The sequence below is a fragment of the Mustelus asterias genome, chromosome 31 (assembly GCF_964213995.1).
Source record: "Mustelus asterias chromosome 31, sMusAst1.hap1.1, whole genome shotgun sequence".
In the NCBI taxonomy this organism is placed as follows: domain Eukaryota; kingdom Metazoa; phylum Chordata; class Chondrichthyes; order Carcharhiniformes; family Triakidae; genus Mustelus; species Mustelus asterias.
Genome location: NC_135831.1, coordinates 1,374,100 through 1,399,523, shown reverse-complemented (window position 1 = coordinate 1,399,523; position 25,424 = coordinate 1,374,100). Strand labels below are relative to the sequence as shown.

At 52.0% G+C, this 25,424-nt stretch overlaps 1 protein-coding gene across 1 annotated transcript in view; it reads right to left on the bottom strand.

Moving 5' to 3' along the window:
- Nucleotides 1-25,424, bottom strand: part of LOC144481636 (very long-chain specific acyl-CoA dehydrogenase, mitochondrial-like) — a 77,478-nt gene that overhangs the window by 49,184 nt on the left and 2,870 nt on the right. Inside the window, exons 2-9 of the mRNA XM_078200770.1 lie at nt 23,975-24,003; nt 17,090-17,161; nt 14,566-14,638; nt 10,923-10,987; nt 8,362-8,496; nt 5,668-5,812; nt 3,452-3,581; nt 1,350-1,475 (exon numbers count right to left, since the gene is read on the bottom strand). Coding sequence (XP_078056896.1) covers nt 1,350-1,475; nt 3,452-3,581; nt 5,668-5,812; nt 8,362-8,496; nt 10,923-10,987; nt 14,566-14,638; nt 17,090-17,161; nt 23,975-24,003 — 775 coding nt within the window. The remainder of the gene's footprint in view (nt 1-1,349; nt 1,476-3,451; nt 3,582-5,667; nt 5,813-8,361; nt 8,497-10,922; nt 10,988-14,565; nt 14,639-17,089; nt 17,162-23,974; nt 24,004-25,424) is intronic.

Here is a 25,424-nt window from a genome sequence, read left to right as displayed (position 1 = left end):
GGAAGAAGGTGGAAGAGAGAATGTCCGGGGTGCGTGGGGTCCTTAATTATGCTGGCTGCTTTTCCCCGAGGCAGCGGGAAGTGTAGACAGAGTCAATGGATGGGAGGCTGGTTTGCGTGATGGATTGGGCTACATTCACCACCTTTTGTAGTTTCTTGCGGTCTTGGGCAGAGCAGGAGCCCCATACCAAGCTGTGATACACCCAGAAAGAATGCTTTCTGTGGGGCATCTGTAAAAGTTGGTGAGAGTCGTAGCTGACATGCCAAATTTCCTTAGTCTCCTGAGAAAGTAGAGGTGTTGTTGGGCTTTCTTAACTATAGTGTCAGCATGGGGGGGACCAGGACAGGTTGTTGGTGATCTGGACTCCGAGAGACTTGAAGGTCTCGACCCTTTCTACTTCGTCCCCGGTTGATGTAGACAGGGGCATGTTCTCCTTTACGATTCCTGAAGTCGATGACTATCTCCTTCGTTTTGTTGATATTGAGGGAGAGATTATTGCTGTCTCTCTCTGCTGAGACAGCAGCTGGGATAGATAATATGGAGAGACAATACACATCTTTTTAGCCTGTCTTGATGCTCTCTCCACTCACATTGTTTCGTTTCTTAAAGACTTGATTAGTTGTAAGTATTCGCATTCCAACCATTATTCATGTAAATTGAGTCTGTGTCTTTATAAGCTCTGTTTGTGAACAGAATTCCCACTCACCTGAAGAAGGGGCTAAGAGCTCCGAAAGCTTGTGTGGCTTTTGCTACCAAATAAACCTGTTGGACTTTAACCTGGTGTTGTTAAACTTCTCACTATAGATAATATGGCCAGTTCTGTGACGGGTGTAGCACTATGGGGAGAGATGCTGAGGCTTTAGAGAGGGCGCAGAGGAGATGGAATGACGCGAGGGATATTGGGGGATTTCAGTCCACGTGGAGAGAGACTGGGAGAAGCCGGGATCGTTCTCCTCGGAGCAGAGAAGGTTAAGGGGGAGATTTAATCGAGGCGTTCAGAATTATAAAGGTAAATGAGGAGAAAGTGTTTCCCGGTGGCAGGAGGGTGGGTAACCAAAGGGGGGGACACGGATTGAAGAGAATCGGGAAAAGAACCAGAGGGAGGGGGAGACAAGGAGAATTTTATTTTGTACAGCGAGTTGTGACTGGAAAAGGGCAAATAAGGGGGAAATTGTCAGGGTTACAGGGGGTGAAATATTCTGCTGGGGGGGCAGTGTGCGGTTAGACCGTGACATGTTTACATAGGATGGAGAGACCATGAATGTTGGCGCAGTTTGGAATGGAATGCCTTACTGGGGGAGAGTGCGTCTGGGTTACCACATTTCACAGTATTTCGGCACACGGCTTACCTTGTTACCCCACCGAATCCCCTCTCCACAATGAAGGTGGTGATTTTGTCTCGCACTTCACCAATGCTCTGGTCAGTCACGGGCACTTTCGCAAAGACAGTGAAGATATCTGCCAGGCCGCCATTGCTGCCGAATGCCGAGAGTGGGGAAAACAAGAGTTACCGGCGCACTCACACACACCTGGGCTGCTACAACAAGACTTCTTTTTAAATGCTAACAGCCATAGAGTCATAGAGATTTACAGCAGGGAAACAGGCCCTTCGGCCCAACTTGTCCATGCCCTTTTTTAAACCCCTAAACTAATCCCAATTGCCCGCATTTGGTCCATATCCCTCGATACCCATCGTACCCATGTAACTATCTAAACGCTTTTTAAAGGACAAAATTGTACCCGCCTCTACTACTGCCTCTGGCAGCTCGTTCCAGACACTCACCACCCTCTGTGTGGAAAAAACTGACCCTCTGGACCCTTTTGTATCTCTCCCCTCTCACTGCTGCCTCACAGCGCCAGGGACCCGGGTTCGATTCCGGCCTCGGGTGACTGCTTGGAGTCTGCACGTTCTCCCCATGTCTGTGTGGGTTTCCTCCGGGTGCTCCGGTTTCCTCCCACACTCCAAAGATGTGCGGGTTAGGTGGACTCGCCATGCTAAATTGCCCCTTAGTGTCCAAAGATGTGTAGGTTAGGTGGGTTGGCCATGCTAAATTGCCCCTTAGTGTCCAAAGATGTGCAGGTTAGGTGGATTGGCCATGCTAAATTGCCCCTTAGTGTCCAAAGATGTGCAGGTTAGGTGGATTGGCCATGCTAAATTGCCCCTTAGTGTCCAAAGATGTGTAGGTTAGGTGGATTGGCCATGCTAAATTGCCCCTTAGTGTCCAAAGATGTGCAGGTTAGGGGGATTGGCCGTGCTAAATTGCCCCTTAGTGTCCAAAGATGTGTAGGTTAGGTGGATTGGCCATGTTAAATTGTCCCATAGCATCCAAACATGTGCAGGTTAGGGGGATTGGCCATGTTAAATTGCCCCTTAGTGTCCAAAGATGTGCAGGTTAGGGGGATTGGCCATGTTAAATTGCCCCTTAGTGTCCAAAGATGTGTAGGTTAGGTGGATTGGCCATGTTAAATTGTCCCTTAGTGTCCAAAGATGTGTAGGTTAGGTGGATTGGCCATGCTAAATTGCCCCTTAGTGTCCAAAGATGTGTAGGTTAGGTGGATTGGCCGTGCTAAATTGCCCCTTAGTGTCCAAAGATGTGCAGGTTAGGTGGATTGGCCATGCTAAATTGCCCCTTAGTGTCCAAAGATGTGTAGGTTAGGTGGATTGGCCATGCTAAATTGCCCCTTAGTGTCCAAAGATGTGCAGGTTAGGGGGATTGGCCGTGCTAAATTGCCCCTTAGTGTCCAAAGATGTGTAGGTTAGGTGGATTGGCCATGTTAAATTGTCCCATAGCATCCAAACATGTGCAGGTTAGGGGGATTGGCCATGTTAAATTGCCCCTTAGTGTCCAAAGATGTGCAGGTTAGGGGGATTGGCCATGTTAAATTGCCCCTTAGTGTCCAAAGATGTGTAGGTTAGGTGGATTGGCCATGTTAAATTGTCCCATAGCATCCAAACATGTGCAGGTTAGGTGGATTGGCCGTGCTAAATTGCCCCTTAGTGTCCAAAGATGTGCAGGTTAGGTGGATTGGCCGTGCTAAATTGCCCCTTAGTGTCCAAAGATGTGCAGGTTAGGTGGATTGTCCGTGCTAAATTGCCCCTTAGTGTCCAAAGATGTGCGGGTTAGGTGGATTGGCCGTGCTAAATTGCCCCTTCGTGTCCAAAGATATGTAGGTTAGGTGGATTGGCCATGCTAAATTACCCCTTAGTGTCCAAGGATGTGTAGGTTCAGGGGATTAGCAGGGTAAATACATGAGGTTGTGGGGACATGGCCTGGGCAAGATGCTCTGTTGGAGAGTCGGTGCAGACTCGATGGGCCGAATGGCCTCCTTCTGCACTGTAGGTTCTATGATTCTATGAAAATGAATTGGAGCGGCTGGGAGGAGGGATCCCCCCACCTCCTGCGTAAAGAATCTCACCACAACTCAGCCCTCTGCCTGGTGAGCCCCGTACCTGATCCAGATCTTGCCCCCGTTGAGGGTGTAATATTTTCCGCAGTTGCTCTTGACGGCTGTGGTTTTGATGGAGGCAGCGTCGGAGCCGCTGGCCGGCTCGGTCAGGCAGAAGGCTGCAATGGTTTCACCTGGCAGAATAAATATGCATTTAATATACAGTAAATGGCAGAACCCTTAAGAGTATTGATAGGCAGAGGGATCTGGGTGTACAGGTACACAGGCCACTGAAAGTGGCAATGCAGGTGGAGAAGGTAGTCAAGAAGGCATACGGCATGCTTGCCTTCATCGGCCGGGGCATTGAGTTTAAAAATTGGCAAGTCATGTTGCAGCTTTATAGAACCTTAGTTAGGCCGCACTTGGAATATTGTGTTCAATTCTGGTCGCCACACTACCGGAAGGAGGTGGAGGCTTTGGAGAGGGCACAGAAAAGATTTACCAGGATGTTGCCTGGTATGGAGGGCATCAGCTATGAGGAGAGGTTGGAGAAACTTGGTTTGTTCTCACTGGAGCGACGGAGGTTGAGGGGAGACCTGATAGAAGTCTACAAGATTATGAGAGGCATGGACAGAGTGGATAGTCAGAAGCTTTTTCCCAGGGTGGAAGAGTCAATTACTAGGGGGCACAGGTTTAAGGTGCGAGGGGCAAGGTTTAAAGGAGATGTACGAGGCAAGTTTTTTACACAGAGGGTGGTGGGTGCCTGGAACTTGTTGCCGGGGGAGGGAGTGGAAGCGGATACGGTAGTGAGTTTTAAGGGGCGTCTGGACAAATACATGAATAGGATGGGAATAGAGGGATATGGTCCCCGGAAGGGTAGGGGGTTTTAGTTAAGACGGGCAGCATGGTCGGTGCAGGCTTGGAGGGCCGAAGGGCCCCGGGATGTTGACAGTGGGGGATTCAGTGATGGTAACCCCCAGGATGTAAATAGTGGGGAGGATTCAGTGATGGTAACCCCCAGGATGTTGATAGTGGGGGATTCAGTGATGGTAATCCCCCAGGATGTTGATGGTGGGGAGATTCAGTGACGGTAACCCCCAGGATGTTGATAGTGGGGAGGATTCAGTGATGGTAACCCCCAGGATGTTGGCAGTGGGAGATTCAGTGATGGTGATGGCATTGAGTGTCCAGGGCCAATGGTTAGATTCTCTCTTGTTGGAGAAGGTCATTGCCTGGAACTTGTGTGGCGCGATCCCATGACCTTCTGTCTCAGAAGAGGACAGTATTACCCAGGGAGCCATGAATAGCAACATATGGAATAGATTTATTTTTGGCGGAACAGGGTGTGGCTCCCTCTACACTGTCCCCATCAAACACTCCCAGGACAGGTACAGCACGGGGTTAGATACAGAGTAAAGCTCCCTCTACACTGTCCCCCATCAAACACTCCCAGGACAGGTACAGCACGGGGTTAGATACAGAGTAAAGCTCCCTCTACACTGTCCCCATCAAACACTCCCAGGACAGGTACAGCACGGGGTTAGATACAGAGTAAAGCTCCCTCTACACTGTCCCCATCAAACTCTCCCAGGACAGGTACAGCGCGGGGTTAGATACAGAGTAAAGCTCCCTCTACACTATCCCCCATCAAACACTCCCAGGACAGGGACAGCACGGAGTTAGATACAGAGTAAAGCTCCCTCTACACTGTCCCCCATCAAACACTCCCAGGACAGGTACAGCACGGGGTTAGATACAGAGTAAAGCTCCCTCTACACTGTCCCCCATCAAACACTCCCAGGACAGGTACAGCATGGGGTTAGATACAGAGTAAAGCTTCCTCTACACTGTCCCTCATCAAACACTCCCAGGACAGGTACAGCACGGGGTTAGATACAGAGTAGACCTCCCTCTACACTGTCCCCCATCAAACACTCCCAGGACAGGTACAGCATGGGGTTAGATGCAGAGTAAAGCTTCCTCTATACTGTCCCCCATCAAACACTCCCAGGACAGGTACAGCACGGGGTTAGATACAGAGTAAAGCTCCCTCTACACTGTCCCCATCAAACACTCCCACGACAGGTACAGCATGGGGTTAGATACAGAGTAAAGCTTCCTCTACACTGACCTGGATACTTCCACATGCTTTTCTGCCCAGTGGAGAGAGAAAACACTCATTATAAATTGCATTTGAACTCCCGTCTCCAGACCTGGGGTTCCCCTGCGTCCCCAGTTGATGGACTGCCAGTCCCCCTGCCCTGTGTCCACGGTGCCTACCTGTCGCGAGCTTAGGAAGGTACTTCTTCTTCTGGGCATCATTTCCAAACAGAAGGATCCCTTTAAATCCAATGGACTGATGAGCCCCGAGGGTGATCCCCACCCCCAGGTCATGCATGCCCACGATCTCGACCAGCCGAGCGTACTGCCAAAACAAAGGAAACAGCTGTGCCATCATTGCTCCCTTTGAAATTTGCCATTCTTGCATCTGTCCTGATGGGTGCAATTCAAAAAGCTTCGACAGCACGTCTCTTCCCTGGTATTGTATGGATCAGATCTCCACTCCACCCTCGCCCAAGGCCTCGTCACCATTCCTGAAGACTGATGTCAGAATTCTACACAGTTGAGGTGAATTCAGTATTGGAGGCCGACAGCACAGTAAAAGGCCCTTCGGCCCATCAAGCCTGTGCTGGTCAAATCCACGGTGGCTCAGTGGGTTAGCGCTGCTGCCTCACAGCGCCAGGGACCCGGGTTCGATTCCCGGCTCGGGTCACTGTCTGTGCGGAGTCTGCACGTTCTCCCCGTGTCTGTGTGGGTTTCCTCCGGGTGCTCCGGTTTCCTCCCACAGTCCGAAAGACGTGCTGGTTCGGTGCTAAATTCTCCCTCAGTGTTACCCGAACAGGCACTGGAGTGTGGCGGCTAGGGGATTTTCACAGTCACTTCATTGCAGTGTTAAGGCAAGCCTACTTGGAACATAGAAAAGCTACAGCCCAAACAGGCCCTTCGGCCCACAAGTTGTGCCGAACATGTCCCTACCTACTAGGCTTACCTATAACCCTCTTACCAACTTCCGTGAACCTATCCAAAAGTCTCTTAAAAGACTCCATCGAATCCGCTTCCACCACCACTACCGGCAGCCGATTCCACGCACCCACCACCCTCTGAGTGAAAAACTTACCACAAACATCTCCTCTGTACCTACTCCCCAGCACCCTAAACCTGTGACCTCTTGTGGCAACCATTTCAGCCCTGGGTAAAAGCCTCTGAGAATCCACTCTATTAATACCTCTCAACATCTTATACACCTCTATCAGGTCACCTCTCATCCTTCGCCTCTCCAAGGAGAATAGACCTAGCTCTCTCAACCTATCCTCATAAGGCATACCACTTAATCCCGGCAACATCCTTGTAAATCTCCTCTGCACCCTTTCTATGGCTTTCACATCCTTTCTGTAATGAGGCGACCAGAACTGGGCACAGTACTCCAGGTGGGGTCTGATCAGGGTCCTATATAGCTGCAGCGTTATCTCCCGATTTCTGAACTCAATTCCTCTATTGATGAAGGCCAGTATTCCATACACATTCTTAACCACAGCCTCTACCTGCGACGCTGCTTTGAGCGTCCTATGAACCCGGACCCCAAGATCCCTCTGTTCTTCCACACTGCCAAGCGTCTTACCCTGAATATTATATTCTTCCATCCTATTCGACCTGCCAAAATGAACCACCACACACTTATCTGGGTTGAAGTCCATCTGCCACTTCTCCGCCCAGTCTTGCATCTTATCTATGTCTCGTTGCAACTGCTGACATCCCTCTACACTATCCACAACACCTCCAACCTTTGCGCCATCAGCAAACTTACCAACCCATCCTTCCACTTCCTCATCCAGGTCATATATGCTTGTGACACTAATAAATAAGCTTCAACCCCTGCATGCACTCCCACCCAGGGCTAATGTCCGAGGGGACAAGTCATGCCACCGGTCACTACAAGGTGGACTGAGCACGATGGGTCAGAGAGACAGCAAAGAAATGACCAGACTGTTGTCCACTGTCCCTCCAGCATTGTGTCTGGAAATCAAAGAGATGGAACTATAAAGCTTCTCGAGAAGAGTTTGTACCCGGCGATGGGAGTGCAGAGCATGGTAAGTACCGAACATAGAATCATAGAAACCCTACAGTGCAGAAGGAGGCCATTCGGCCCATCGAGTCTGCACCGACCACAATCCCACCCAGGCCATATCCCTACATATTTTACCCACTAACCTACGCATCTCAGGACACTAAGGGGCAATTTTAGCATGGCCAATCAACCTAACCCGCACATCTTTGGACTGTGGACTGTGAGCACATCGGGACTGTGAGCACACGCTATTGTTATGCCTGAAGATCCACGATTGCAGATCCTGCCAAAGTATTTCACATAGAAATATAAATAAGTGTTGAGTTGAACTAGTGCCCTCTAATGGAGAGTGTTTCATCCCATTAGAGACACAGCTTAACTGCTCAGAGGGGACACATCTTTCCCCATGGCTTGCCAAGTACATGCACTGTATCGTGAGGGGCACCACACAGTGTGGGGCAGGTCTCCGGCTGTGCTCCTGCCTGAGTGAGGCGGGGGCAGGCACGGTGGTCCAGTGGGTTAGCGCCGCTGCCTCACAGCGCCAGGGACCCGGGTTCGATTCCCGGCCTCGGGTCACTGTCTGTGCGGAGTCTGCACATTCTCCCCCGTGTCTGCGTGGGTTTCCTCCGGGTGCTCCGGTTTCCTCCCACAGTCTGAAAGACGTGCTGGTTCGGGTGCTAAATTCTCCCTCAGTGTTACCCGAACAGGAGCCGCAGTGTGGGCGACTAAGGGATTTTCACAGTAACTTCATTGCGGTGTTAATCTAAGTCTTACTGGTGACACTAATCAATAAACTTTGTTAGAATGTCACGTGGACGCCTGCGCAAGGTGCCCCCTGTCCCGCTCACCTGTGTGTTAGTGAGTCCCAGTCCCCCCAGCTCAGAGGGCACCTGCAGGCCAAACGCACCCATCTCCTTCAGGCCCTCCATCGTGCTGTCCTCCACTTTCTCCAGAGAGTCGTTGGCTGCGGGGTCATTCACCTCCTGTAAATGAAGGGGGCAGGTGGGGGGAATAGATGATTCAAGATTCAAATTTGAACATATCTCCGTGTATCCCAATATCTCTCATATCTCCATATCTCTCTGTCCCCCTTTCCCCTCCCTCCCCCCACCACACCCCCTCCCCTTCCCCCCTCCCCTCTCTTCCCTCTCCCCTCCCCGTACCCCCTCTCTGTCCCTCCACCCCTCCCTTCTTCCCGCCCCTCTCCCCTCCCCCTCTTCCTCCCATCCCTCTCCCTTTCCCCTCCCTCCTGCCCCTCTCCCCTCCCACCACTCTTCCCCCCTCCCATCCCTCTCCCGCCACCCCTCCCATCCCTCTGCCCCCACCACCCCCCCCTTCCCCCTTAGCCCCCCCGGCACACTCCCCCTCCACTCCCCCAGAGGCTGGGTCATTGAATATAACAGAGACGGAGTTGGAGAGATTTGATCGACAGGAGAGAGTCTTGGACGACGGGGGACGGGCAAGAAGGTGGAGATAAGCCACAGCAGATCAGCCGTGATCTTACTGATGGGCCGAATGGTCAACTCTTACTCCCCGCTTTTGAGGGAGAGCGCGATTGAGTGAGATGGGGAATGGGAGTGTGTGATGTTGGCTGTGGTGTGGGAGATACAGGAGTATGGGAGTGTCTGGTGGGTGTGGGGGATACAGGAGTATGGGTGTGTCTGGCGGTGTGGGGGATACAGGAGTGTGGGAGTGTCTGGTGGGTGTGGGGGATACAGGAGTATGGGAGTGTCTGGCGGTGTGGGGGATACAGGAGTATGGGAGTGTCTGGTGGGTGTGGGGGATACAGGAGTATGGGTGTGTCTGGCGGTGTGGGGGATACAGGAGTGTGGGAGTGTCTGGTGGGTGTGGGGGATACAGGAGTATGGGAGTGTCTGGCGGTGTGGGGGATACAGGAGTATGGGAGTGTCTGGCGTTGTGGGGGATACAGGAGTATGGGAGTGTCTGGTGGGTGTGGGGGATACAGGAGTATGGGAGTGTCTGGCGTTGTGGGGGATACAGGAGTATGGGAGTGTCTGGTGGGTGTTGGGGGATACAGGAGTATGGGAGTGTCTGGTGGGTGTGGGGGATACAGGAGTATGGGAGTGTCTGGTGGTGTGGGGGATACAGGAGTATGGGAGTGTCTGGTGGTGTGGGGGATACAGGAGTATGGGTGTGTCTGGCGGTGTGGGGGATACAGGAGTGTGGGAGTGTCTGGTGGGTGTTGGGGGATACAGGAGTATGGCAGTGTCTGGTGGGTGTGGGGGATACAGGAGTATGGGAGTGTCTGGTGGGTGTTGGGGGATACAGGAGTATGGCAGTGTCTGGTGGGTGTGGGGGATACAGGAGTATGGCAGTGTCTGGTGGGTGTGGGGGATACAGGAGTATGGGAGTGTCTGGTGGGTGTTGGGGGATACAGGAGTATGGGAGTGTCTGGTGGGTGTGGGGGATACAGGAGTTTGGGAGTGTCCGGCGGTGTGGGGTATACAGGAGTATGGGAGTGTCTGGTGGGTGTGGGGGATACAGGAGTATGGCAGTGTCTGGTGGGTGTTGGGGGATACAGGAGTATGGGAGTGTCTGGTGGGTGTTGGGGGATACAGGAGTATGGGAGTGTCTGGTGGGTGTGGGGGATACAGGAGTATGGGAGTGTCTGGTGGGTGTGGGGGATACAGGAGTATGGGAGTGTCTGGTGGGTGTGGGGGATACAGGAGTATGGGAGTGTCTGGTGGGTGTGGGGGATACAGGAGTATGGGAGTGTCTGGTGGGTGTGGGGGATACAGGAGTATGGGAGTGTCTGGTGGGTGTGGGGGATACAGGAGTATGGGAGTGTCTGGTGGGTGTGGGGGATACAGGAGTTTGGGAGTGTCTGGCGGTGTGGGGGATACAGGAGTATGGGTGTGTCTGGCGGTGTGGGGGATACAGGAGTATGGGAGTGTCTGGTGGGTGTGGGGGATACAGGAGTATGGGAGTGTCTGGCGGTGTGGGGGATACAGGAGTATGGGTGTGTCTGGCGGTGTGGGGGATACAGGAGTATGGGAGTGTCTGGTGGGTGTGGGGGATACAGGAGTATGGGAGTGTCTGGTGGGTGTGGGGGATACAGGAGTATGGGAGTGTCTGGCGGTGTGGGGGATACAGGAGTATGGGAGTGTCTGGTGGGTGTGGGGGATACAGGAGTATGGGAGTGTCTGGTGGGTGTGGGGGATACAGGAGTATGGGAGTGTCTGGCGGTGTGGGGGATACAGGAGTTTGGGAGTGTCCGGCGGTGTGGGGGATACAGGAGTATGGGAGTGTCCGGCGGTGTGGGGGATACAGGAGTTTGGGAGTGTCCGGCGGTGTGAGGGATACAGCAGTATGGGAGTGTCCAGCGGTGTGGGGGGATACAGGAATATGGGAGTGTCTGGTAGCTCTCCCTCCGGCTGAGTTAACCTACCTGGAAAAACTTGCTGACCGGTCCCACCAGCTCGCGGAGGAATTGTTCCTGTTCATCATTCAGAACTGTACAAACACACACATCAACCAAACGCCGTTAGTTTTGCCTTCCAATGAAAAGGGACGCTCTTTATTACACTCTGCTCACATTCTGCTTTTATTTATGCTTAGCAATCGATAATTAATTTTACCCTGAAAGATGACAGCTAAAAGTACTGCGGATGCTGGAATCTGGAACGAGGACTGAAAAATGCTGGAAAATTCAGAGCAGGTCTGACAGCGTCTGCGGAGAGAGAGAGAATAGAGCCAATGTTTCGAGTCTGGATGACCCATCTCGAGCTCTATTCTCTCGCCACAGTTGTTGTCAGATCTGCTGAGAATTTCCAGCATGTTCTGTTTTCGCTTTATTTCCCTCCCTTCTGTCTATCAATTCTCCATATTTTATTCAGCACCGTGATCAGTAAGTTTGCGGACGACACGAAAATGGCTGGACTTGCAGATAGTGAGGAGCATTGTCAGAGGCTACAGAAGGATATAGATAGGCTGGAAATTTGGGCAAAGAAATGGCAGATGGAGTTCAATCCAGATAAATGCGAAGTGATGCATTTTGGTAGAACTAACGTAGGGGGGAGCTATACGATAAATGGCAGAACCATAAAGGGTGTAGATACGCAGAGGGACCTGGGTGTGCAAGTCCACAGATCCTTGAACGTGACGTCACAGGTGGAGAAGGTGGTGAAGAAGGCATATGGTATGCTGGCCTTTATAGGACGAGGCATAGAGTATAAAAGTTGGGGTCTGATGTTGCAGTTGTATAGAACGTTGGTTTGGCTGCATTTGGAATACTGCGTCCAGTTCTGGTCGCCACACTACCAGAAGGACGTGGAGGCTTTAGAGAGAGTGCAGAGGAGGTTTACCAGGATGTAGCCTGGTATGGAAGGGCTTAGTTATGAGGAGAGATTGGGTAAACTGGGGTTGTTCTCACTGGAAAGACGGAGGATGAGGAGTGACCTAATAGAGGTGTATAAAATTATGAAAGGCATAGATAGGGTGAACGGTGGGAAGCTTTTCCCCAGGTCGGTGGTGACGTTCACGAGGGGTCATAGGTTCAAGGTGAGGGGGGAGGGGGTTGGTTTAACACGGATATCAGAAGGACGTATTTTACACAGAGGGTGGCGGGGGCCTGGAATGCGCTGCCGGGCAAGGTGGTGGAGGCGGACACACTGGGAACGTTTAAGACTTATCTAGACAGCCACATGAACGGAGTGGGAATGGAGGGATACAAAAGAATGGTCTAGTTTGGACCAGGGAGCGGCACGGGCTTGGAGGGCCGAAGGGCCTGTTCCTGTGCTGTATTGTTCTTTGTTCTTTAATTGTAAAAGTTTTCTCGTTTCATCTTGGGAGGGATCTTGGGGTCCGGGTTCATAGGACGCTCAAAGCGGCGTCGCAGGTGGAGGCTGTGGTTAAGAAGGCGTATGGAATACTGGCCTTCATCAATAGAGGAATTGAGTTTAGAAATCGGGAGATAATGCTGCAGCTGTATAGGACCCTGGTCAGACCCCACCTGGAGTACTGTGCCCAGTTCTGGTCGCCTCATTACAGAAAAGATGTGGAAGCCATAGAACGGGTGCAGAGGAGATTTACAAGGATGTTGCCTGGATTGGGTGGCATGCGTTATGAGGATAGGTTGAGAGAGCTAGGTCTTTTCTCCTTGGAGAGGCGAAGGATGAGAGGTGACCTGATAGAGGTGTATAAGATGTTGAGGGGGTATTGATAGAGTGGATTCTCAGAGGCTTTTACCCAGGGCTGAAATGGTTGTCACGAGAGGTCACAGGTTTAGGGTGCTGGGGAGTAGGTACAGAGGAGATGTTAGGGGTAAGTTTTTCACTCAGAGGGTGGTGGGTGCGTGGAATCAGCTGCCGGCAGTGGTGGTGGAGGTGGATTCGATTGATTCTTTTAAGAGACTTTTGGATAGGTTCATGGAGGTTAGTAAGATAGAGGGTTATAGATGAGCCTAGAAGGTAAGGAAATTGTTCGGCGCAACTTGTGGGCCGAAGGGCCTGTTTGTGCTGTAGCTTTTCTATGTTCTATCTCATTTTAAACAGAGATAGAGAGGCGGTGTAGGGGGCTGGAGGAGGTTACAGAGATAGGGAGGGGGTGTAGGGGGCTGGAGGAGGTTACAGAGATAGAGAGGGGATTTAGGGCGCTCCAGCTCCCCTACACGCCCTCCCTACCTCTGGAACCTCCTCCAGCTCCCCTACACGCCCTCCCTACCTCTGGAACCTCCTCCAGCCCCCTACACGCCCTCCCTACCTCTGGAACCTTCTCCAGCCCCTACACGCCCTCCCTACCTCTGGAACCTTCTCCAGCCCCCTACACGCCCTCCCTACCTCTGGAACCTCCTCCAGCTCCCCTACACGCCCTCCCTACCTCTGGAACCTTCTCCAGCCCCCTACACGCCCTCCCTACCTCTGGAACCTTCTCCAGCCCCCTACACGCCCTCCCTACCTCTGGAACCTTCTCCAGCCCCCTACACGCCCTCCCTACCTCTGGAACCTCCTCCAGCTCCCCTACACGCCCTCCCTACCTCTGGAACCTCCTCCAGCGCCCTAAACAGATAAAATTTCGATCAAACCCCTCGATTAGATCACCCCTTAATCTTCTACACTCGGCGGCGGCGGGCAGATTACAAGCCTGGTCTGGATTAGCTGTCATCGTATTTTAACCCTTTCACCTCACTGTCATTCACAGAATCCCTACAGTGCAGAAGGAGGCCATTCGGCCCATTGAGTCTGCACCGACCACAATCCCACCCAGACCCTATCCCCGTAACCCCACGCATTTACCCTGCTAATCCCCCTGACACTAAGAGTCAATTTTAGCACGGCCAATCCACCTAACCCGCACATCTCTGGACTGTGGGGGGGGGGGGGGGGGGGGGGGAGAGAACCGGGACACCCGGAGGGAAACCCACACAGACACGGGGAGAACGCGCAGACTCCACACAGTGAACCCGGGTCCCTGGCGCTGTGAGGCAGCAGTGCTAACCCACAGTGCCCCCCACAAAGAACAGTACAGCACAGGTACAGGCCCTTCGGCCCACCAAGCCTGCGCCGATCATGTTGTCCTATCCAGACCAGCCGCCTGTATCTCTCTGTTCATGTGCCTATCCAGATAAGTCTTGTGGCTAACGTATCTGCCCCAACCCCCTCACTTGGCAGCGCATTCCAGGCCCCCACCACCCTCTGTGTGAAACACTCCCCCCCCACACATCCCCACTGAACCTTTCCCCCCTTATCCTGAACTTGTGCCCCCTGTAATTGGCATTTCTGCCCCTGGGGAAAAAGCTTCCAACTCTTCACCCTACCCACACCCCTCATAATTTTATAAACTTCTATCGGGTCGCCCCCTCAGCCTCCGTCTTTCCAGGGAGAACAATCCCAGTTTATTCAATCTCCCCGCGTAGCCACAACACCCTCCGTTCTGGCCAATCTGAGCTGCCCTCCCTCTGCGGCCATCATCTCCTCTCAGAGGTGCGGAACCCGCGGCTGGACCAACGCCCACAACGCTTGGTTAGCCGCGGAATAACGGCGAGGTTGTGTTTTACAGCCGCGCCCTGGTTAAGGAAGGATCCTCGGACGTACCGGAGGGGAAGGGGAACACCTGCGCAGTCTGGATCTGACCCCGAAAGACGTTCACAGCGAAGGACTTGGATTCCTGCAACGACCGGGTGGAAAAAGAAAAGCATCAGCCGACCTCGTCCTCCGCCACGTTCACAGGACAAAGAACAAAGGGAATTACAGCGCAGGAACAGGCCCTTCGGCCCTCCACGCCTGCACCGACCATGCTGCCCCCCCCCCCGCCTGAACTAAAACCCCCTACCCCTTCCGGGGACCGTATCCCTCCATTCCCATATCCTTCTTCAGGACCAATTAGCACCAAAAATAATTTAAGCTCTTGTGGACGATAGATTTCCAGGTTTCAACCCCTCTGGACAGGTACAGAAAGACACCCGTCTTCTGGCTCCCACACAGAGACTGAGCAGATTGGGTTTGTACTCGTTGGAATTTAGAAGGCTGAGGGGGGATCTTATAGAAACATAGAACATAGAACAGTACAGCACAGAACAGGCCCTTCGGCCCACGATGTTGTGCCGAGCTTTATCTGAAACCAAGATCAAGCTATCCCACTCCCTATCATCCTGGTGTGCTCCATGTGCCTATCCAATAACCGCTTAAATGTTCCTAAAGTGTCTGACTCCACTATCACTGCAGGCAGTCCATTCCACACCCCAACCACTCTCTGCGTAAAGAACCTACCTCTGATATCCTTCCTGTATCTCCCACCACGAACCCTATAGTTATACCCCCTTGTAATAGCTCCATCCACCCGAGGAAATAGTCTTTGAACGTTCACTCTATCTATCCCCTTCATCATTTTATAAACCTCCATGAAGTCTCCCCTCAGCCTCCTCCTCTCCAGAGAGAACAGCCCTAGCTCCCTCAACCTTTCCTCATAAGACCTACCCTCCAAACCAGGCAGCATCCTGGTAAATCTCCTCTGCACTCTTTCCAGCGCTTCCACATCCTATAAGATAATGAAGGGGCTCGGGATAGGGTAGAGATGGAGAGATTCTTTCCACTTAGAAAGGAAGCTAGAACTAGAGGGCACAGCCTCAAAATAAAGGGGGGTCAGTTTAGGACAGAGTTGAGGAGGAACTTCTTCTCTCAGAGGGTGGTGAATCTCTGGAATTCTCTGCCCACTGAAATGGTGGAGGCTACCTCGATGAATATGTTTAAATCACGGATAGATGGATTCCTGATCGGTAAGGGAATTAGGGGTTATAGGGATCAGGCGGGTAAGTGGAACTGATCCACTTCAGATCAGCCATGATCTTGTTGAATGGCGGGGCAGGCTCGAGGGGCGAGATGGCCTACTCCTGCTCCTATTTCTTATGTTCTTACGTTCAGTCCCCAGAGAAAGATCTACTTTCGAACAGCGGTCCCCGGACGAAGAGACCGAGTTCCTGGCAAAATCCCAGTCTCCAGACTTCAGAGAGAGGAAGGTCTACATTGAGGTTCTCAATACTATTCACGGGCCAATTGAGCACTTGTGACGAACAGCCACTCTTGTGACGAGGGAGACACTGCCGCCAAGGCGCGCACAGAAAGATCCCACAAATAACCATGTGACAATCACCGAACAATGTTCTTTTAACGGGCCGATTGAAGGATAAAGGATTGAAGGGCGGCACGGTGGGTTGGCACTGCTGCCCTCACAGCGCCAGGGACCCGGGTTCAATTCCGGCCTCGGGTGACTATCTGTGTGGAGTCTGTACATTCTCCCTGTGCCCACGTGGGTTACCTCCGGTTTCCTCCCACACTCCAAAGATGAGTGGGTTAGGTTGATTGGCCGTGCTAAATTGCCCCTTAGTGTCAGGGGGACGAGCTTGGGTAAATGTGTGGGGTTACGGGAATAGGGCCTGGGTGGAATTTTGGTCATAGAGTTATAGAGGTTTCCAGCATGGAAACAGGCCCTTCGGCCCAACTTGTCCATGCCGCCCTTTTTTTTTTAAACCCCTAAGATAATCCCAATTGCCCGCGTTTGGCCCATATCCCTCTATACCCATCGTACCCATAGAACTGTCTAAACGCTTTTTAAAAGGCAAAATTGTACCCGCCTCTACTACTATCTCTGGCAGCTTGTTCCAGACACTCACCACCCTCTATGTGAAAGAATTGCCCCTCTGGACCCTTTTGTATCTCTCCCCTCTCCCCTTAAACCTATGCCCTCTAGTTTTAGACTCCCCTACCTTTGGGAAAAGATATTGACTATCCGGCTGATCTGTGCCCCTCATTATTTTATGGACCTCTATAAGATCACCCCTCAGCCTGGTCGGTGCAGACTCGATGGGCCGAGTGGCCTCCTTCTGCACTGTAGGGATCCTATGATAAGTACTGGCCCAGGAGATCAGGAAGAACTCTCGTGCTCTTGTTTTGGAACGGTGCCCTGATGATTTTACACACTTTGGCACGTAAGAGAGGACAAAGGGTTCAATGTCTTCAGCCATGATAGTAGTGACTGGCGTAGCAATCCCGAGGGGCCGAATGGCCTACTCCTGCTCCTATTCCCATGGTCGGATACGCAAAGGACGCTGTAAAAACGTACCGTGCCGACATTCTTCTGGTCCGATACGGTTTTCGCTGCTGTGGTATCAGTGGCTGGTTTGTCCAGGACGGCCTGATGGGAATAGAAAGGGGGGAGAGGGGGTGGTAAGTGAGGGAGTTAAAGACAACCAGCTAAAGAGGACAGGCCTGTCATATTACCCGAGAGGTTTAATAAGCCGCTGGAGCCCATCGTGTCCTGTTTATTTCAGGCTGCGTGGAGCCCACTCCGGGACAGTACCCCAGTGTTTTATCCCGAGGGAAGGTTGTCCTTCCACCCATCTCCAGTTCCTTGCCCTGATACGTTCACTGTCCCAGTGACTCAGGAAGCACCAGTGCTCCACGCGGTTCCCAATCACCTTTCTCCACATTTCAAAGTCTCCAGTCCGACTCTCACCCACTAGTTAATCTGCACACTGCTGGTTACTTCATCCTGGTGCGTCTTCCACATCTTTCACAGCCCCGGAGAGGGACCTTTCACCTTGCACCATACCTGGAATCTTCAAAAACCCGACTGCCCCGTGGCCGAACTCACAGCCCATTCCAGACCCCCCTCTCTGTGCTGCCCCTGTTCACCCCCCGACTCGCTGCCTTGCCCCCCGACTCACTGCCTCGCCCCCCAACTCACTGCCTCGCCCCCCAACTCGTCACCTCGCCCTCTCCACTCGGTGCCTCACTTTCCCTCCCGTTCACCCCCTCAACTCGCTAACTTACCTTGGCTTCTGATCTGGCAATGTCCCGATTTTAAAATTATCACCCGAGTTTTCAAATCCCTCCACAGCCGCACCCCCCTCCCAATTTCTGTAACCTCCTCCAGCCCCGACACCTCCTCCCAATCTCCGTAACCGCCTCCAGCCCCTACATCCCCTCCCCCTATCTCTGTAACCTCCTCCAGCCCCTACACCCCCTCCCTATCTCTGTAACCTCCTCCAACCTCTACACCCCCTCCCTATCTCTGTAACCTCCTCCAGCCCCTACACCCCCTCCCTATCTCTGTAACCTCCTCCAGCCCCTACACCCCCTCCCTATTTCTGTAACCTCCTCCAGCCCCGTACACCCCTCCCTATCTCTGTAACCTCCTCCAACCCCTACACCCCCTCCCTATCTCCGTAACCTCCTCCAGGCCCCTACACCCCCTCCCTATCTCTGTAACCCCCTCCAGCCCCCTACACTCCCCTCCCTATCTCTGTAACCTCCTCCAGCCCCCTACACTCCCTCCCTATCTCTGTAACCTCCTCCAGCCCCCTACACTCCCTCCCTATCTCCGTAACCTCTTCCAGCCCCCTACACCCCCTCCCTATCTCTGTAACCCCCTCCAGCCCCCTACCTCCCCTTCCTATCTCTGTAACCCCCTCCAGCCCCGACACCTCCCCTTCCTATCTCTGTAACCTCCTCCAGAACCCCTACTCCCCCTCCCTATCTCTGTAACCTCTTCCAGCTCCTACACCCCCTCCCTATCTCTGTAACCCTCTCCAGCCCCAACACCCCCTCCCTATCTCTGTAACCTCCTCCAGTCCCTACACCCCTCCCTATCTCTGTAACCTCCTCCAGCCCCGTACACCCCTCCCTATCTCTGTAACCTCCTCCAGCCCCCTCCACCCCCTCCCTATCTCTGTAACCCCCTCCAGCCCCCTGCACCCCCTCCCTATCCCTGTAACCTCCTCCAGTCCCTACACCCCTCCCTATCTCTGTAACCTCCTCCAGTCCCTACACCCCCTCCCTATCTCTGTAACCTCCTCCAACCCCTACACCCCCTCCCTATCCCTGTAACCTCCTCCAGTCCCTACACCCCCTCCCCATCTCTGTAACCTCCTCCAGTCCCTACACCCCTCCCTATCTCTGTAACCTCCTCCAGTCCCTACACCCCCTCCCTATCTCTGTAACCTCCTCCAGCCCCTACACCCCCTCCCTATCCCTGTAACCTCCTCCAGCCCCTACACCCCCTCCCTATCTCTGTAACCTCCTCCAGTCCCTACACCCCCTCCCTATCTCTGTAACCTCCTCCAATTCCTACAATAGTTAAGAAAGCCCCACCAACGCTTCTACTTTCTCAGAAGACTAAGGAAATTTGGCATGTCCGCTACGACTCTCACCAACATTTACAGATGCCCCATAGAAAGCATTCTTTCTGGTTGTATCACAGCTTGGTCTGGCTCCTGCTCTGCCCAAGACCGCAAGAAACTACAAAGGGTTGTGAATGTAGCCCAATCCATCACGCAAACCAGCCTCCCATCCATTGACTCTGTCTACACTTCCCGCTGCCTCGGGGAAAAGCAGCCAGCATAATCAAGGACCCCACGCACCCCGGACATTCTCTCTTCCACCTTCTTCCGTCAGGAAAAAGATACGAAAGTCTGAGGTCACGTACCAACCGACTCTGAAACAGCTTCTTCCCTGCTGCCGTAAGACTTTTGAATGGACCTACCTCGCATTAAGTTGATCTTTCTCTACACCCTAGCTATGACTGTAACACTACATTCTGCACCCTCTCCTTTCCTTCTCTATGAATGGTATGCTTTGTCTGTATAGCGCGCAAGAAACAATACTTTTCACTGTGTCCCAGTACGTGTGACAATAATAAATCAAATCTATGTACTCTATGAACGGTATGCTTTGTCTGTATAGCGCGCAAGAAACAATACTTTTCACTGCATCCCAGTACATGTGACAATAATAAATCAAATCAATGTACTCTATGAATGGTATGCTTTGCCTGTACAGCGTGCAAGAAACAATACTTTTCACTGTGTCCCAGTACATGTGACAATAATAAATTAAATCTATGTACTCTATGAACGGTATGCTTTGCCTGTACAGCGTGCAAGAAACAATACTTTTCACTGTGTCCCAGTACATGTGATAATAATAAATCAAATCAGACATAAGAACATAAGAAATAGGAGCAGGAGTGGGCCATCTAGCCCCTCGAGCCTGCCCCGCCATTCAATAAGATCATGGCTGATCTGATAGTGGATCAGTTCCACTTTGGACAAGTTGGGCCGAAGGGCCTGTTTCCATGCTGTAAACCTCTGTGACTCCATGACAATAGACTTGTTCGCCTGGAGTGGAGCCCGGAAACAAGACACTGCTTACTCACGGAAAGCAGTCGGAAGCGGGTACCGAAATAGTGAACCGGTCCCCCCTGCTGATCCTGGGATGCACCAGCGTCCATTCAGAGAGCGGTTTTTCTGAACATTCCAGCTGTGGCCTCGCCCAGGCTCGAACAGACCAGCAGCGTGTGTTTACGGTCAATATTAACAAAGGTGCGGTTGTGGAAGAATCTGGCCTTGGGCTTGCGTGTGGTGCTGCCATCAACAGCATTGCAAATTAATCCTCATTTTACCGCGTTCAAGCATTTTAAACCAGATGAAGGGCAGCACGGTACTGACCCGCGCGGTACTGACCCGCGCGGTAATGACCCGCGCGGTAATGACCTGAGCAGTAAGGACCTGGGGACCCTCTTTACTCAGACGGTGCGGAGAATGTGGACCTCACTAGCCACAGGGAGGTGGTTGGGTGAATAGCGTAGACGAGAGGAAGGCGACACGCCGTGTGGTATTAATCCAGAAACTCAGCTAATGTTCTGGGAACTGTAATGACTTCAATCAGGCCATCGAGGTTGGCCAATTGGAACATGAACTCTCTGATTACGGGGCCAATTGATGGGACAATCAGGGAGTCTTTTCCTTGTATTTAACTGGGACTGTCAGTTCCTCTGGCACTCCCAAGGGTAGACTGCTGACTGAGAGCACTCTGTGTACTGCTGTTGGAATTGGAAATAAAGGGATTTTGGTGAAGAGACTTTTGCCTCCGAAGACCCGGGTTCGAATCCCGCCACGGCAGATGGTGGAATTTGAATTCAATGAAAAAATATCTGGAATTAAGAATCTACTGATGACCCATTGTCGATTGTTGGAAAAACCCATCTGGTTCCCTTTGGGAAGGAAATCTGCCGTCCTTACCCCGGTCTGGCCTACATGTGACTCCAGAGCCACAGCCAATGTGGTTGACTCTCAACTGCCCTCCAAGGGCAGCGAGGGATGGGCAATAAATGTTGGCCCAGCCGGCGACGCCCATGTCCCAGGAATGAATTTTAAAAATGTATTGAAGGGAGATGCTGGATAAAAACACGAGGGAGAAAGGAATAGAATGATCTGGAATCATAGAATCCCTAGCCTGCAGAAGGAGGCCATTCAGCACCGACTCTCCAATAGAACATTTTAGCCAGTCCCACCCCTTGTCCTTTCCCCATAATCCACGTATTTACTCCACTAATCCCCTTAATCGACACATCTTTGGACACTAAGGGGCAATTTAGCATGGCCAATCCACCTAACCCGCACATCTTTGGACACTAAGGGGCAATTTAGCACAGCCAATCCATCCAATCTGCACATCTTTGGACACTAAGGGGCAATTTAGCACGGCCAATCCACCTAACCTGCACATCTTTGGACACTAAGGGGCAATTTAGCATGGCCAATCCACCTAACCCGCACATCTTTGCACACTAAGGGGCAATTTAGCATGGCCAATCCACCTAACCTGCACATCTTTGGACACTAAGGGGCAATTTAGCACGGCCAATCCACCTAACCCGCACATCTTTGGACACTAAGGGGCAATTTAGCATGGCCAATCCCCCTAATATGCACATCTTTCAGACTGTTTGGCAAAAACCCAGAGCACCCGGAGGAAACCCACGCAGACACGGGGAGAACGTGCAAACTCCACACAGTCACCCAAAGCTGGAATCGAACCCAGGTCCCTAGCGCTGTGAAGCAGCAGTGCTAAGCACTGTGCCACCTAATGCTGATAGGCCGAGATGGGGAGAGGGTGGGGGGAGACTTTGCTTGGAGTCAGTTTAGCTGAGTTGGCTGGACAGCTGGTCTGTGATGCAGAGTGACACCAACAGTGGAGGGTTCAATTTCCGTACTGGCTGAGGTTACTCAAGAAGCCCCTGGGAGAGGGGAGAGAGAGCAGCCGATGGTCATCTGGGACTGTGGCGACTTTACCTTCACTGTGAAAGACCAGCACGGATCAGATGGGCCGAATGGCCCGCTTCACCGCTATAAATAGCGTGTAATTAATGGTCACAAAGTTTCAACACCTCTGTCTTCACTTTCAGAAGTTGCCAACTAACACTCAAGGGGAAGAAGAGAGTTAGTGACTCAAGGACAGCTTCTTCCTTGCTGTCGTCCGACTTTTGAATGGATCTACCTTATATTAAGCTGATCTTTCTCTACACCAAAGAAGGCAAATGGCTTGTTGGCCTTCATTGCGAGAGGTTTCGAGTACAGGAGCAGGGATGTGTTGTTGCAATTACACAGGGCCTTGGTGAGGCCACACCTAGAGTATTGTGTGCAGTTTTGGTCTCCTTTTCTGAGGAAGGATGTTCTTGCTCTCGAGGGAGTGCAGCGAAGGTTTACCAGGCTGATTCCGGGGATGGTGGGACTGATGTATGAGGAGAGGTTGACGAGGTTAGGATTGTTTTCACTGGAATTCAGACGAATGAGGGGGGAATCTCATAGAGACTTATAAAATTCTAACAGGACCAGACAGGGTGGATGCAGGGAGGATGTTCCCGATGGTGGGGGGAGTCCAGAACCAGGGGTCACAGTCTGAGGATTCAGGGTAGACCATTTAGGACGGAGATGAGGAGACATTTCTTCACCCGGTGAGCCTGTGGAATTCATTACCACAGGAAGTAGTTGATGCCAAAACATTGAATGTATTCAAGAGGCGGCTGGATATAGCACTGGGGGGCGAACGGGATCAAAGGTTATGGGGAGAAAGCAGGATGAGGCTATTGAGTTGGATGATCAGCCGTGATGGTGATGAATGGGGGAGCAGGTTCGAAGGGCCGAATGGCCTCCTCTTGCTCCTATCTTCTATGTTTCTACCCTAGCTATGACTGTAACACTACATTCTGCACCCTCTCCTTTCCTTCTCTATGAACAGTAAGAAGTCTCTCAACACCAGGTTAAAGTCCAACAGGCTTATTTGATAGCTCGAGCTTTCGGAGCGCTGCTCCTTCATCAGGTGAGTGGGAGTTCTGTTCACAAACAGGGCGTATATAGACACAAACTCAATTACAAGATAATGGTTGGAATGCGAGTCTTTACAGGTAATCAAGTCTTAAAGGTACAGACAATGTGAGTGGAGAGAGGGTTAAGCACAGGTTAAAGAGATGTGTATTGTCTCCAGACAGGACAGCCAGTGAGATTCTGCAAGTCCAGGAGGCAAGTCGTGGGGGTTACAGATAGTGTGACATGAACCCAAGATCCCGGGTGAGGCCGTCCTCATAGAAATCATAGAAATAGAATCATAGAAACCCTACAGTGCAGAAGGAGGCCATTCGGCCCATCGAGTCTGCACCGACCACTATCCCACCCAGGCCCTATCCCCACATATTTTACCTGCTAATCCCTCTAACCTACACATCCCAGGACTCTAAGGGGCAATTTTTTAACCTGGCCAATCAACCTAACCCGCACATCTTTGGACTGTGGGAGGAAACCGGAGCACCCGGAGGAAACCCACGCAGACACGAGGAGAATGTGCAAACTCCACACAGACAGTGACCCGAGCCGGGAATCGAACCCAGGATTCTGGAGCTGTGAAGCAGCAGTGCTAACCACTGTGCTACCGTGCCGCGGAACTTGGCGATCAGTCTCTGCTCGGCAATTCTGCGTTGTCGTGTGTCGTGAAGGCCGCACCTGGAAAGACTCGCATTCCAACCATTAACTTGTAAATTGAGTCTGTGTCTATCATACGCCGCGTTTGTGAACCCAACTCTCCACTCACCTGATGAAGGAGCAGCGCTCCGAAAGCTCGTGCTACCAAATAAACCTGCTGGACTTTAACCTGGTGTTGGGAGACTTCGTACTGTGCCCCACCCCAGGCCAACGCCGGCATCTCCACGTCATCTCTATGAACGGTATGCTTTGCCCGTATAGCGCGCAAGAAACAATACTTTTCACTGCATCCCAATGCACGTGACAATAATAAATCAAATGAAATTGAGATGGTCCAGTGTATTGGTCCTGCGAGCATTTCCAAGTATGGGAAGGGGGCGGGGAAAGGTCAGGAATTCACCGCGGAGTGCGTGGAATGACCTCACCATTCCAGGCAATGATTTACAGGCAGAAGCTTCGATGGTAAACACTGACATAACCGGAAACGGTGAAGTTCATCGCGTGCAAGATGGGTGTGTAATCAGCAAATGAACTTGGAACAGAGATAAGTGCGAGGGAGTGCACACTGGGAGGGACACGAGCAAAGGGCACAGACCGGGTGAAGAAGTGTATCTCGGGAAGGGGAGGGGGAGGGGGAGGGGGACAGAAGAATCTGGGGTCATAGATACACAAATCACTAGAAGTTGACGAGACAGGTTAAATATAACCTTAGATGAAACATAGAAACCCTACAGTGCAGAAGGAGGCCATTCGGCCCATCGAGTCTGCACCGACCACAATCCCACCCAGGCCCTACCCCCACATATTTTACCCGCTAATCCCTCTAACTACACATCTCAGGGACAATTTTTAACCTGGCCAATCAACCTAACCCACACATCTTTGGACTGTGGGAGGAAACCCACGCAGACACGAGGAGAATGTGCAAACTCCACACAGACAGTGACCCGAGCTGGGAATCGAACCCGGGACCCTGGAGCTGTGAAGCAGCAGTGCTAACCACTGTGCTACCGTGCCGCCCTAGAGAGAGAATAAAAATCCAACCAGGCACCGGGATTCACTGCTCGAGAAACCGAGGATTAGACAGGGTGAACATAGAACAGTACAGCACAGAACAGGCCCTTCGGCCCACGATGTTGTGCCGAGCTTTATCTGAAACCAAGATCAAGCTATCCCACTCCCTATCATCCTGGTGTGCTCCATGTGCCTATCCAATAACCGCTTAAATGTTCCTAAAGTGTCTGACTCCACTATCACTGCAGGCAGTCCATTCCACACCCCAACCACTCTCTGCGTAAAGAACCTACCTCTGATATCCTTCCTGTATCTCCCACCACGAACCCTATAGTTATGGCCCCTTGTAATAGCTCCATCCACCCGAGGAAATAGTCTTTGAACGTTCACTCTATCTATCCCCTTCATCATTTTATAAACCTCTATTAAGTCTCCCCTCAGCCTCCTCCGCTCCAGAGAGAACAGCCCGAGCTCCCTCAACCTTTCCTCATAAGACCTACCCTCCAAACCAGGCAGCATCCTGGTAAATCTCCTCTGCACTCTTTCCAGCGCTTCCACATCCTTCTTATTGTGAGGTGACCAGAACTGCACACAATATTCCAAATGTGGTCTCACCAAGGTCCTGTA